Source organism: Zonotrichia leucophrys, chromosome Z, assembly GCF_028769735.1.
Source record: "Zonotrichia leucophrys gambelii isolate GWCS_2022_RI chromosome Z, RI_Zleu_2.0, whole genome shotgun sequence".
Lineage (NCBI taxonomy): Eukaryota > Metazoa > Chordata > Aves > Passeriformes > Passerellidae > Zonotrichia > Zonotrichia leucophrys.
Window position 1 is genome coordinate 1,410,987 of NC_088200.1, and position 13,839 is coordinate 1,424,825.

Here is a 13,839-nt window from a genome sequence, read left to right on the forward strand (position 1 = left end):
AAGGGGCTGCCAATGAGAGGGACTTCGGTGGGGTGAAGCAAAATGTCAAGAAGAAACTTAAAACTTGCAACAAAAGATCAGACCTGTGCAGGAGAAGAGCACAGTGACATGGGTGAGGGGTGGGATGGTGTTATTATGGGGAGTGAGAGGGGGAGAGCCCTCCCTGTGTGGGACACCAGCTGGTGAGGTGCCTGGAGAGACCACAGTGGCATTACTGCCACATGGCATCACCTTGAGCCTGAGTCCCTCGAGCCAGTTTTTCCACCTCCCTGCTCTGCTGCCATAGGCAACTGCTCAGGTTACCTGGCTGCTAAATGGCACTGTAAGAACAAACAAATGCATCCAAAGCAGCACTTGGCACCAACCACCGGGGCTGGAAGTGGCTGCTCCTGGCAGGGGCTGGCAGGGAGGTGGCAGCTCCCAGCCCCAGGGGCACCTCCTGGGCTGGCGTCCCAACAACCTCCACTGACGATGAGACAGACAACAGGGGAGGCAAACCTCCCAACAACACCCATCAACAGCCACACTGGGTGTGATCCCTCCTTCCCTGCAGACCTCAGATGTCACCTAAAGCTGGGCTGGGCCCCTCAGGATCCAGTTCTAATGTTCCCCCTCCCCAGCAGCACCAGGGGATGAAACTGGGAGGGCACCGAGCTGGGGTGGCCCATGGCCACCCTGCTGACTCACACACAGACATGGGAGCACAGAGCTGGATGAGGGACAGACAGCTCCAACTGTGCTTGGGGAAGGCAAAAGTGGTGACAATCAGTGAACAATAGATGGCAAATAATACTATTTATTATGTCCACATCTTCAGTAGCCACGGGGCACTTCTTGCACTGCGCACAGGGCTCTGATGGTTCAGCTGACATTCACTGCTTCCTTGCCTTAACCACCCATTTTCTCCATTCTGCTTTGACTCTGCCAAAGACCACAGAAAAGAAGAAATATGGCCAGGCTGCAAGAACCAAAGCACCTTGGCTCTTCTCTTGGTTTTAGTTGGTTTTGGGAGACATGCAACATGAAGCATTGCTGGAGCATGGCTCAGCATGGTCTGTGGTGTTTGGACAAGGGGCAGAGGCTTTGGAGCAGGAAAGATGTCAGCATGTTCACTCCTAACCATCCTGGAAGGAGATGTTCAGGGAAAAATTTAGAGTGCTTTTGTGAAATAAACTGAGGCTATAGTCAAGAGGGCTTGTAGGGCTGGAAGGAGAGACTGGGACGTCACTCTCACTTAAGACCATCATGCACAGGAGACAGAACAACTTTCTAATAATGCTAGAAGTGCTTTCACCAAATAAAAGGCTCATGGAAGAATGTTGGTCCTGCAAGATGCCACCACTGTTCCCAAGTGAGAGCAGCCAGGTCTGGAAGCAGGCAAGGGTCAAACCCACAGTGCCCTGGCTGCAGCATAACCATCCCTGGGGAAAGCCTTTATCCCAGGAACAATGCCCTCTTCCAGCTCGCCCTCGATTCCCCGAAGCTCTGAGGGAAGAATAGGAGGAAAGCGCTTTTATTTCTATTTAACATCTCTGCTTTGTTATTCTTTTCCCAGGCTTTCCAGATCTGAGGGCTGCAATAGTCCTCTCATTCTCATCTGCAAAGGGCTCTCTCTCCTTTTCCCACTTGTCTCCAGGACTGATCTTTGGGCCAACCTAGGGTATCCATTGCCCTTCTCCAACCTAAAATATGCACTCACCCACTGCAAGTGTTTTAGTCCAAACTACCATCCAAACACAGTGTGCTCCATTAGACCATTTTAATGAGAGCTGGATTCACCTTTTACTTCCCTTGGCAAACCCTCTCTTTGCCTAAAATCCCAACGCTGACCTCGCCAGACCTCGCTGCGAGGACACACTCTCAGCCTGCACAAACCTCACCCGAAACCCCTCAAAACAGTTATGGAAATTAAACTTTTTCATTTGGTAGGGATTCTGCAACTGGGAGATGCCATTACAGTGTTGGATGTATTGGCAGTCCCTTCCTTCTCCCCCCATTTCAGGCTTAAGTGATGAAAGAGGATGCAGCAGAGCCCCCTGGGAGGGGAATTTGGCTGGACTGTGCTTGAGCCAAGGGGCACAGCTATTCCAAAAGGCTGCCTGGGTGAGGTGGCAGCTCTGACCCACATTTCCTCTGCCATGGTTAAACACCCACTGCCTTGCCTGCACAGGGCCTGCCTGCTTCCCAAAGGACAGCGATGGGCCCTGGGTCAATCAGCCAGCAAACCCCAGCATTTATCACTCCAGCCTCACCTGAAATGAACTTGTCTTTTTTTTTTTTTTTTCTTTCTTTCCCAGCCCACAAAACCAACCCATCCACAGCGATCGATAAATAGCGCTGGCATTGTCACTCAGTGCCCCAGCCGTGTCCCCAGCTCCTCCCCACCCAGCACTGATGCCCTCCTGGCCACCCTCACCCCTCCCAGCCAGCTAATGATGGTGTGAATAAGCTTTTATTTGGGGGGAAAGGAGCTGGAGAGAGGAAACTTTGAAGGGGGAAGGGAAGAGACATTCCTGCCTCAGTCATCAGGCAATTTTCCCCTTCCTCTTGCTCACTGCCTTGCTGACCTTTGGCTGAGTCTGCCACAGCTATAAAGGGAAAAAGGAGAAAAAAAAAAAGGAGAAACTAAAAAGCAAGTGACCTGAAAGGACAGGCAGAGGGAGAGATGTTATCTTGCGTCTGCTAATGATTTATGGTTTAAGGATGGGTGGATGGAGGCAGAAGGGGCTGTGCAGGACTGTGGGCAGCACAGAGGGAGCTTGCTGGGAATAATCAATATGAAAGGAATTAGGAGTGAGGGGCTGGGATTCTACATGGGGATGTATGTTCTAATCAGCAGAAGGGAAAAAAACCCATGTTGAGTGCTACTACACCTTGTGAACCTCTCCTAAGGCATGTGGGAGTCCCAAACTTTAAAGGCCATGGTGCCACCCCCTCCTCTGCTGGGCCACCAGCCCATGTGGCTCCTGGGGAACACCAAGGGATGAACAGCCTGCACAGTCAGGGGCTTTCCACACTCTCACAGAGCACCCAGCAGGCCCAGCCGGTGCAGATGTCCCTGTCCTCTCTGGGGTGCACCTGGAAAAGCACACCTCCACCTCCTTGGCTGTGTCTGAGCCCACCTTTGGCCCTGGCAACCGTCTGCCAACCAGAGCCTGGCACTGCTGATAAATCGGTGACCCTTTCCCCTGGGCTGGCCCTGTGCAGCAGGATTAGCTGGCAATGACAAAAAAAAGGCAGCAGAATGAAAACCCATTCCAGAGCCATGGAAGAGGGGTGAATCAAGGTCAAAGTACTGCAGAGAGAGCAGTCACAGAGCAAGCATTTTGGGGCAGGGCAGCCAGAGGAGTCAGGCTCACCCACGTCAGCTAAGCTAAGAGACCTCTTAGAAATCACAGAGTAGCTTGGGTTGGAAGGGACCTAAAGATCATCTCGCTATTAAAGATCATCTAGTAAAGTCATCTGTGACAAACAACACCACAGGGACAGACCTGTCCTGCTAAGGAACAGAGATGTATTTTTAAGAGCAAATTTACGCATGACATCTTGATATAATTAGTGAATCTTTTTATGGAGCTGCCCTGTAGCAAAAAATATCCTTGATATATGAAATTCATGTCCTTCCGCACACCTCTAGCTCACCACCACGTCCCCACAGAGCAGAGGGGTGACAGGAGGGACAGTGACAGCACGGCGAGGGCAGACAGGAGTGGGCAGGGAAAAGCTCAGGCAGAACCAGGGCTGTGCTGTGTCACGATTGCGAGGGGAAGCGGATGGGCACGGGGGCTCTGCCAGACGTCACATCTTCCCCAGAAGGTGACACATACCTCCGTGGGCAGGGATTTTGGGGAAGTTCGGCTATTCTTAGCGTCCCTCTCCCATCTCCTCCTCTGGATATGTCTGCCTTATCATGAGGCCCGCGCTCCTCTCTGCTCCAGTCACCATCTGTGAGCTCTGCCCACAGTACTACCACCCAGACAAAATGTTTATGGCGCGTTTGCATTCAGAGGAAAACTTCCCATGCATGTAAAAAAAGTCATCACCAGCACTTTCTTTATCCTTCCCTTGCCTGAGGTCTAGCGGAGAACTTATTTTACAGTGAGTTATTTATGGCCTGACAGAAGCACCACTGACAATTTGAGATTCACAGCTCCAACCCTGGGCAACAAGGCGGGTTTTTCTGAGAAAATCTTCTACAGGCAGCAGCAGGAGACAAAGCCATCCTTAAAACAGGATGGAGGGAAGCCCTTTCCTTCTCTATAGAACATTAACACTTGAGCTGTCTTTTCTGTATGTACTCACTTAGGTTTCTGCCACCACTCTGACCCATGGGGAGCTTGACAATGAGCTCACCAGGAAATCAGGTTCTGAAAAATCCCCCACCCTGGTGACAGGGCTTGGTTTCTGCTGCCCTGGGTTGGGTCTAAGGGCATTTGGGACTTCCTTTGTCTCCCTCCTTCCTCCCCTTGGTCTGTCTCATCTATTTGGGTGGCTTCACCTGCTTTATGAAGCTGCTTAAGCTGCTTAGGTGGGGATTTCCACAACACTGGGATTAACAAACTACAGTGCTTGGTTTGCCATTCCAACTTTGGTCCTTCCTAGCCACTGGACAAAGGGAGTGTGTGCTTTAATTATTGTGTTTTAATGAGCAGAAAGACAATATGCAGGAACAGCCAAGAGTGCCTGCAGATGTAAGTACTTTTGAAGTGTGAAGTGTCAGCAGAGCAAATGTCTAGGAATTATAAAGCAAAGATGGAATCCCAGAATGGTTTGGGCTGGAAGGGCCTTAGAGAACCTCTGTCTAGCTCTGACACTCTGCCATGAGCAGGGACACCTTCCACAATCCCACTATCCCAGCTTGGTCCAAACCCTGTCCAGTCCGGCCACGGGCATTTCCAGGGATGGAGCATCCACAGCCTTTCCATGGACCATGGGCATCTCTGCACAGCTTGTCCCACTGGTGGGGAAGGACAAGTAGGAAGGCATTTACCTCCCTGAGGCAGGTGTAGATGGGGCAGACGAGGACTCGGAAGGGCTCCCCGGTGCTGCTCCTCATGGTGCCAAAGACCTCGCAGAGGAAGGTGATGAACCCCAGCCAGCGCTCCACGTCCCGCTGCTGCAGCTCCTCCCGCATGGAGAAATCCTTCTGCAAGAGGCACAGAGACAAGAGGCTGCATCAGCAACACCACGGCAGAGACAATGGCTGTCTAGAGAGGGAATTAGGAGGAAATTGAAACTCGGGGTGGGGGGAGGACAGACAGACTGACTGACTCTTTAGTAACAGTGGGGAGATTACTCAACGCGCGCGGAGCGGCTGCAATTTCAACAGAGCAAAGCCACCAGAAAGCAGGTACTGCAGAAATATCACCAACTCCTGCAATAACTGCCACAGCTTGCACCAGAGATGGTGTCTGCCCTCTGCACCCTTCTGTGCCCCCAACAGACACAGGGTCACTTTTCCAGATGTGTTGGGTTTGGATGGCTTGATTTTTTGGTGAGGAGGGAAGAAGCCAGCACCACGGGGACTGAAAAAATGCAGCAACAGAGAGGTTAAACAAAATGCAGGGGAAATGATGGTGGCCATCCTGGGCTTGGTGGTCCAGGTTGACCTGCCCAGCCCATTCATTCCAGTATCTTCAGCAGACCCAGTGTCTGGCCAGGAACATCCTAATGGTCTGGCTGCTCTCTGGCGTCTCACAAAATAATGGCAGAGACTGGCTCCCTGCCTGACCAGAAGATCAGGGCAGCCTGGGCTTGGCATTAAAAGGTCACCCTGCGCCTGAGCTGATGGTTGCTATGACTAAGGATTATCCCAGTGACGTGATTTATGGGTCAGCATCATCAGGAGGAAGCACACAGGGAGATAGCTGCCTCCCCATCAGACCTCCAGGTGGGAGAAAGAAGGGATTTGTCCAAAGGCGGGGTACGAAAAGGGATGTATGTGATGGAAACACATGGCAAAGAGCACAAGCCAACACAGAAAACCTTACAAAAACCTTTCCAGAGGATGACACAAAGGAGTGCATCATGCTCAGAGTCAAGAAGGTTTCCTTGGGCTCTAAGAGATGCTGCAGAGGTTCTTGCATGACATCCCACACAACTTTTCTTGCCTGTCTCCATAGTGAGCTTTCCTTGACATTAAAATTTAGGTGACACTAAGCAGGGGAATACTGAAGAAGAGGACAAGTTCCTTCTCCACACTGTGTGTTTCCAGTGCAGGTTGCACAACCTTTGAAATGCAGCAACTAAATAAATTAGCTTCTATCTTTTTCATCTCAGTTTATTCCTACTGCCTGAGACAAAGGGCTTTGCTGCTGCAAATACTCTGACCTGCAGCTGCTCTCTGCAAAGCTGGGGAGATATAAAAGCCACCACACCAAAGTTTGCTCTCTTGCCCTGGACAACACACAGGAGATCTTCCTTTTAGAACAAAGCTAAGTGAAGCAGCTGCTAAAGAAAGCCAGGCAAAAGCACGACAATCATTTTCATGACACAACTGTATGCACAGAAGATCCAAGGCAGGAGCTATTTATATGTTTCATTACAAAAGGAAAAATAAAATATGTGTTTGCATATGCAGGAAAAAAGACTTGTAAAATAGCTGAGGCACTTATTAACCAAGCAGTGATGACTAATTCCTCTCTACACCCATTTCCATAAGTCAGTTGCCCAACTGTGTCTGCGACTTTGGAGTCAACCTGCAGCCAAATCCTGTTGGGTCTCCCCAGACTCTCTGAGGGAGTTTGCAGAGTTCATCCTTTCATTAACCAGCCCGTCCCTGGGCAGTGACAGAGGAGTTATTTGTCAGCTCTGGTTATCACCCCCAAGGTTACCCAATTACTTGTTCTGGACTTTAAAACTGAAATTTAATGCAAAAAAAAAAAAAAAAAAGACAGTGACATGATATCCTGATTAATGATAAATTAAAAACCCAGGCAAGAGTATCCCATCTGCCCCATCCACCCATATAGTGCACAGAAGGTTTTCCTTTGAACCCTGGAGCTTTTCCTGGATTCCTCTCCCTCTCCTGGCACTGTCTCCAGCCCCATACAGCATCCCAGCCAGCTCCAGCCCCCAACCCATCCTCCCTCTCCCAGCCTGGATGCCCTACAGCACCTCCTGTGCTGCCTGGGCCTGGAAGCTCCACACTCGTGTACCTGGGGAGCTGTGCTGTATTTTGGGATCCCTGGGGCATGCTGTGAAATTCCTAGCAGCTTGGGATAATTGCACGGGCTCTGCAGTCCCAGATTACTGGGAAAGAACAAAAAACACTGCAGGAAACTCTGCTCCTTCCCTCTCCTGCTTCAAACATGCCCTGCTCTGTGCCTGTGCAAGAAACAAAAATAACTCTTCAACATTGTCTTTAAAAAAAAAGATATTTTCTGTAAACAATTTTCTGTACAAAAACCCAAACCATCAAACCCACCAACTGCCTGGAACTTCCACAAACCAACCAGCAAACCAAACCAAACTCATCAGGCCGGGGATGGGAGCTGGGCAGGAAAGGATTCCACCACACATCACCCTCCTTTTTTCATCCTGTAGCACCCAGTGGTTGATGCAGAGACATCAATGAACATCTCCCCACCTTTGTAGATGAACAGATCCTTGTAAAAGAAAGGTGTCTGTAGCCCCCCACCACCCCCAGTCACAGAAAAGCTTGTGCAGACTTTGAGGGACCCCTATGAAGGATGGGAGAGGGGGATGGAATGTGGGATGGATGCACAAGGCACTGCAGACATTTCCACACAGAATGTGATGCTGCAGTGGGAATAATTTTGCTCCATTTTTGGACTCAGGATGGGTCAAGCTTTGCAAAAGGAGGTGATTTGCACATATTCTGCAAAAGGAAGGCGGTGACACTGATTCCTCTGACAAAGCAGGGAGAACATCTTGCCAGTGGGAGGAATTTTTCTGGACCACACTTGCCTACAGGCCAGAGTAGGGCTTGGCAGGAGCCTCCACAGCAGCTGGACTTGCAGTGCCAGGGGTGTCCTGAAGCATCCTGAGAAATCCATGTGTCTCAGGGTGGTGCTACTCCAGTGTCCTAGCATGCACCAGAAGGGTGGTCCAGGAAGCTCTGTCCTTAAATTTGTCCTTCAGACTGCAGGTTTGACCTGTACCATGGTGTGCACTGAGTGCAGAGAGGCCCCATCTGCCTTGGGGAGTCTGAGGAGATCACTGCTGCCACCAAGGCTCATCTGGGCTGTTCAGTTAATGGAGTTACACGTGTGACTCACCAGCTGTGGGTCAGCCATGCCCACAGCAGGCCCAGTGACCCTCTGAGAACATTGAGGGCAGCTCCAAAGGCTGTGCAACCCCAAGGGATGAGCCAGAGCCAGCACGTGGGAGAGGTGAGGAACTGGCCGTCAGAAACAAACCGCACGTCCTGTGTGCCTGGGGCACATCCTATGGAGCTGTGCCCTGACCCACAGACCTCCACACACTGGTGACGAGCCTTGAGGGGGCTGAAAAGCTCTGGAACCAGACAGCCGGGTCACTGCCCTGCCCACTGAACTTTATTTGCTCTGGAAATGCCTCACGGAGTTATATAAAAATAACCTGTGGATTGGCTTGCCCCATGCTTAGGTGGTGATGTCAGGGCAGTAAGCAAATTATCTTTCATCAGTTTGGCCGTATTTTTAAACATGAATTGTATTACTAATTTGGGGTGCTCTGGCCTGTAGATAATCTGGGTGTGTCTCCTGGATGACCTTCCTTCAGTGCCTATAGTTTAAAATAAAATGTATTTATACCAGGTAGGGTTGGCCTTTCTTCTCTGCCTGGTTTGGGAGAAGAATTCATTGGGAAACCATGTGGGAAGTGGGGTGATGCCAAGAGGACCTCTAAAGAGCTCTCATACAGGACAGGGCTGGGGCATAAATCTGAAGGCTGAGCACGTTCATCATGGCCTGTGCTCACACACATCACAGAGATGGTCCAGGGCTCAGCAAAACCTCTGACATCCCCTGCTGGATCCTCTGTAAGCCTGGCTGAGGCTCCTGCCTGCAGTGGCAACTCAAAATGCCTTTTTCCTGGGAGTGTTCACTCTTGCAGCCAAGTGAAAGCCCACTCCTCATCCCAGTGTAGACACAGTTCAACACTGGTCTATGACAATGGACATGAGACCTTCCCAAGACTAGGACCAAGCCAGAAGAGCCAAGAGGAATGGCCACGCTGTGGGAGAGGAGGCAAATCCCTCCTCTAACATTTTTGGTGGGCAGCAGAGTCAGGTGGGATGAGAAGAAGCATTTTGCCATCGGATCTAAGCCCTCACTCCAGCTCAGACAGCTGCAGCTGAAAATTCTTCCCTTGGGAGTTCGCCACACTTTTTTTAAGACATGTTCCAAATAACTTCTCCCCAGATCTGGGCCCACCAACCCATGGCTGATTCTGGTAGCAGCAAGTTTGAGGGCAAAAGTTTAGTGAGGGATAAAAAAGAGGGTTAATTTAAGCATTGCCACCTTCTGATGGGCTAAAAAATAAAGGCACATTTGGGCTTGTTGCTCTGTAAACACAGGGCTCTTCCTCTAGCAGCTCTGCTGTTTACTCAGTCATTGTCAAGGAGGCAGGAAATACTGAGTCAGAAATACTGCACAAAAAGAAATATATGATGCTCAGATATCCATGCTAAGAGCTATATAAAAAGCTGAGATAGGCTGTGCTAAATAGTTGATCTTACTGGCAATGTTTGTGAAATGCTGGAGCCCTAAATGGCTCTTTGGAAAGGGCTAAGACAAACCCAATAGGTTGGAGGAGGGAATTGGTGGATAGAGGTTGGACAGCCTCTGTCTCTTATTGCTGTCCTGGAGAAGCACAGTCTCTGCCTGCTCCTTTCCCAGACCTTCCTAGAAACGGCTCCATAAATCACATTTTGCACAGTTAACATCACCTGAATTATTCACTGCTTAGAATTTAAATACCATGTGAATTTAGGTCCTGGCTTGGAGGAGGTTCTGGTGGGCAGCTTTGCTTCCTGAGGAGTATAAACCAGTGAGATGAGTAGTTTGGAGCACAGGCATTTGGAAGGAGCTCATGACATGCTGGAGAACCCTGTGACAGCACCAGGGAGTGATTAAACACCTCTGCCCATGGATTTGTGGGGTCTTACTGAGCTCCTCTGTACCACCACAGCTTCATTGGGAAAGTCTCACTTCCTGGACACCACTACAAAGACTCCTCAGCTGGAGGTGGTGGGACATGAAATGGGACCATCAGCTCTTCCAAGGGCTCTGCTCTTCCTCCAGCCACCCACTCCTGGCCTCTCTGCCTGCAGCCAAGGACAGAGCCTCACTGAGATCCCCTTACACCATCCCTGCCCACGCTGCTGCCAGTGTGGAGACAAGACAGAGCAGAGCAGGGTGATGACAGACAACCTGCTCTGAGCCTACAGCTTCCGTGCAGAACCTGGAGAACAGCAGCACAGGAGACTGAGGTTTATTTCCAGCCCTGTGTGGGCTCCAATCACCTCTGTACCCCGATTTCCCATCCAGCAACAAACGGGAAGGATTTGCTCATCTTCCTCTGAGAAGTGCTCTGGGGTGTGTGACTGAGACATGCGGATCATGGCAATTATTATGACTCCAACAAAGGAGCTATTGACATTTAAAGCAGATAAAGCCTTTAAATTACAGATGACACCTTGTGCCCAGCCTTGCAGAGGTCCTGGCTTTATCCAGCCGTGAGGCATTTCACTCCCACTGGCTTTCATCACGTCGCTTCCTCCAGGCTGGATCTGCACCTTTTGAACATGCAGATATCTGAAAATTATCTTCTCAGGATGTTTTGGCCATTTTGGGAAAAGCAGGAAATCCTACCAGTGACCTTCAGCGTGGACCTGGCTCCATGATAGCCACAGCTCTGTGAATGGATCCCTTTTAATCACAGAGGGCTCTGAAATGCAGCTCATGGTGAAGGTCCAGGCCACTAGGACAGTGACCACCACCCCACAGACACCCACCCCACATCTTCTGACCACTGGGTGATTTTAGCTTGCATTAGATGTCACTGGACAATTCACAGAATCACAGGATGTCTGGGTTGGAAGGGGCCCTAAAACTCATCTCTTTACAACCCCTTGTCATGGACAGGGACACCTTCCACCAGACCAGGTTGCTCCAAGCCCCGTCCAATCTGCCTTGAACAATTCCAGGGAGATGGAATTATTCCAGTTTGGCAAGAACAATTCAACAAAGATTCTGCAGCCACCAGGCAGACACACAGTGCTTATTCCTCTCAGAAGGATTTGGGCATGAAGGGGAAAATAAGGTCAGAAAACTGGTTTTTCTGAAGCAGGGACTAGGCAAACTCCCAGGACAAGAAACATAATTTTGCATTCCCCAGTGTGGGTAACTGAGGCAGCTGATGACCAGGGCCAAGAGTAGCTGTGGATACTTCTCCCTTCTACAAACACCTGGAGGTGACCAGAGGAGTGGTCACTTGAACCTCCTGCCCCCTGGTCTCACCCTGACCTCTCCATCTGGCTCCAAACCTGGGATCAGCAGCGATTGCCCATCCAATGTGGGTGTCCCATGGCTTCAGCCAGTGATGTCTCTGAGGTCCTTGAGGGGCTGCAGAGGTACAAGCAGTTAATTATTGATTTAGCTGAGGCTGAAATCACCCTGGTGGGAGCATAATGCTGGATGTGCAAACAGGAGTTTTGCTGTTGACCTCACAGTTGCTAGAGATCTCAGAGCAATGTCTGGGTGGAAGCTCTGAGGGGACCAGGAGGGTGAATCCAGCAGCCTGGTCTGCACACAACCAACCACAATCACCATTTTGTCCTGGATGTTTGCCAGCACCTCCTCCAGCACTACCCAGGTGACAGAGCTGTCTTCCTCATCAATTAATTTTTATTGCTGTCCTTCCTACCTCACACCTTTCTGCATTCCCAAACACGTGTCAGGGTGTCAGCTCAGCAGGGTAACAGCAGTTTATCATCACCTTAAAGACCTGTTATCCCATGAACACAGACACAACAAAACATCATTACCATGCTCACCCAGACCATGCTGCGAGCAAGGGACAGACCTGCCATCTGCAGGACACACAGACAAGGAGAATTAATCACCTGCCTGAGAAATACAAACCTATCCCTCAGTCCCACAGAGAAGGACTGGAAGGGAGACAAGGGACCACAAAGAAACAAATTAATTCCCTTGCTGGGTTGCCTGTTTGACCCAGCCCTGCAGACACCCCGTGCAGTGCCCAGAGGAAGCAACTCCCCCCTGGCAGCCTTGCTCTTCTGCAGCAGTGCAGGAGCTCCTTGTTACACTCATTTTATTCCTGCATGTCCCAGTACTGTGGGAATTTTGAGCCAGCAATGTGCCCTTTGTCTTCATGAGTGTGCACAGGAAACCTTGGGATAACTTGGGAAATTTTGGAGACACTGAAAGTCCTCCCCCTGAAAAGGAGACAAAGAATCCACGTTCTCTGGAGCATCCTACCCCTAGGCCCGCAATCCCCTCCTCACTACAAGGAGGTTGTGGGAAGAGAGAGGATCAAGAACAGTAAATCCCTGCTCATCCCAGCATCCACAGCAGTGCTGATACCCCCACTTCATGGAAAAATGAATCCCCCACACCACAGGCTGCATTTCCCATAGCACAAGTTCAGTGTAAAACACAATGGTTTCAAGAAATCTCACAAAATCCTATTTTTGGGCTACTTCACATGGATGGGGATGGTTTGATGGGCAGTTTGCAAACCCTTCTCCACAACATGGCAGGGTCTGAGGCCCAGCACCATCCCCAAATCTGCTTGGAGACCTTTTCTGTTCCAGAGAAAATGCTCATCCCACTCCCAAGACAAGGCTGAGGTGATGACTGGCACCCCACTTTTGTCTGATTGATGGATCCTGCTTGCAAATGCCATGTCTGGAGATGCCCAGCCTTGCAGCCCAGGACCATGCAGCAGGGACCAGCTGGATTTTGCCAGCAGGATGCATTCTTCTTATTTTAAATTCTGCACATGCCATGTGTCCTCTTTATAAGGTGGAGGTGATAAGGGACCTATGGGGACAGGCCAAATTTGGAAAGAGGAGTATTATAAGATGAGAAAAACTGACTGTGGAGGAAGGTGCTCCTTTGTCCAGGCACCCGAGCTGGAGGAACTCCACTTGCACTGGAAATGAAGCTGTGTCCACTGAAAGGCCAACCTGCCTGTGAATGAATGAAACTGGGCAGGCAAAGGCAGGCAGCTAATCCTGTTTGACATCAGGAGCTTTACTGCACAGGCACTCCTGGCTCTCATCAGTTCAGTCCATGCAGGGATTTTCCTGGGTGCCTGATAGCTGGCAGCAGGATGCTCTCCTGTGGGATGCTGAGACCCTCCTAGGAAGCGTCCTCTGGGTGGTGCTCACCCTGAGGTGGGACTGGGACCACCCACCCATCTGCTGAGCAGGGCAAGACACTGAGGCTTGGCCTCTGCTTCTCTGCAAGCCAGGACCAAAGGATGAACGAAGCCTTACGGGCTTCCCCCTGCCCAAAACCTCTCCCTGAAGCGGATGTCCCTGAGCTGGGGGGCAGAGGGAACTGGACAACTTTTGGATGGACATTGGTGCACACAGACGGCTCCAAACAGGTCCCAGGGGCATGAGATATTATAGCATCAGGGTGGAAAGGGATTTTAAAGGTTATCTATTTCCAACCCACCTGCCACCTTCCACTGTCCCAGGCTGCTCCAAGCCCCATCCAGCCTGGCCTGGGACACTGCCAGGGATCCAGGGGCAGCCACAGCTGCTCTGGGCACCCTGGGCCAGGGCCTGCCCACCCTCCCAGCCAGCAATTCCTCATTCCCAATGGGCCAAAATCTGTCCCTGCCCTCTGGCCCTGGGAGCCA

The 13,839-nt window shown here is 50.7% G+C and overlaps 1 protein-coding gene across 4 annotated transcripts in view; it reads right to left on the bottom strand.

The window, feature by feature from the left end:
• The window catches only part of CTIF (cap binding complex dependent translation initiation factor), a 146,477-nt gene that overhangs the window by 16,950 nt on the left and 115,688 nt on the right, over positions 1-13,839 (bottom strand). For all 4 annotated transcript variants that reach the window (XM_064735870.1, XM_064735869.1, XM_064735868.1 and 1 more), the window contains one exon: positions 4,991-5,146. In XM_064735870.1, the coding sequence (XP_064591940.1) occupies positions 4,991-5,146 (156 nt within the window). The remainder of the gene's footprint in view (positions 1-4,990; positions 5,147-13,839) is intronic.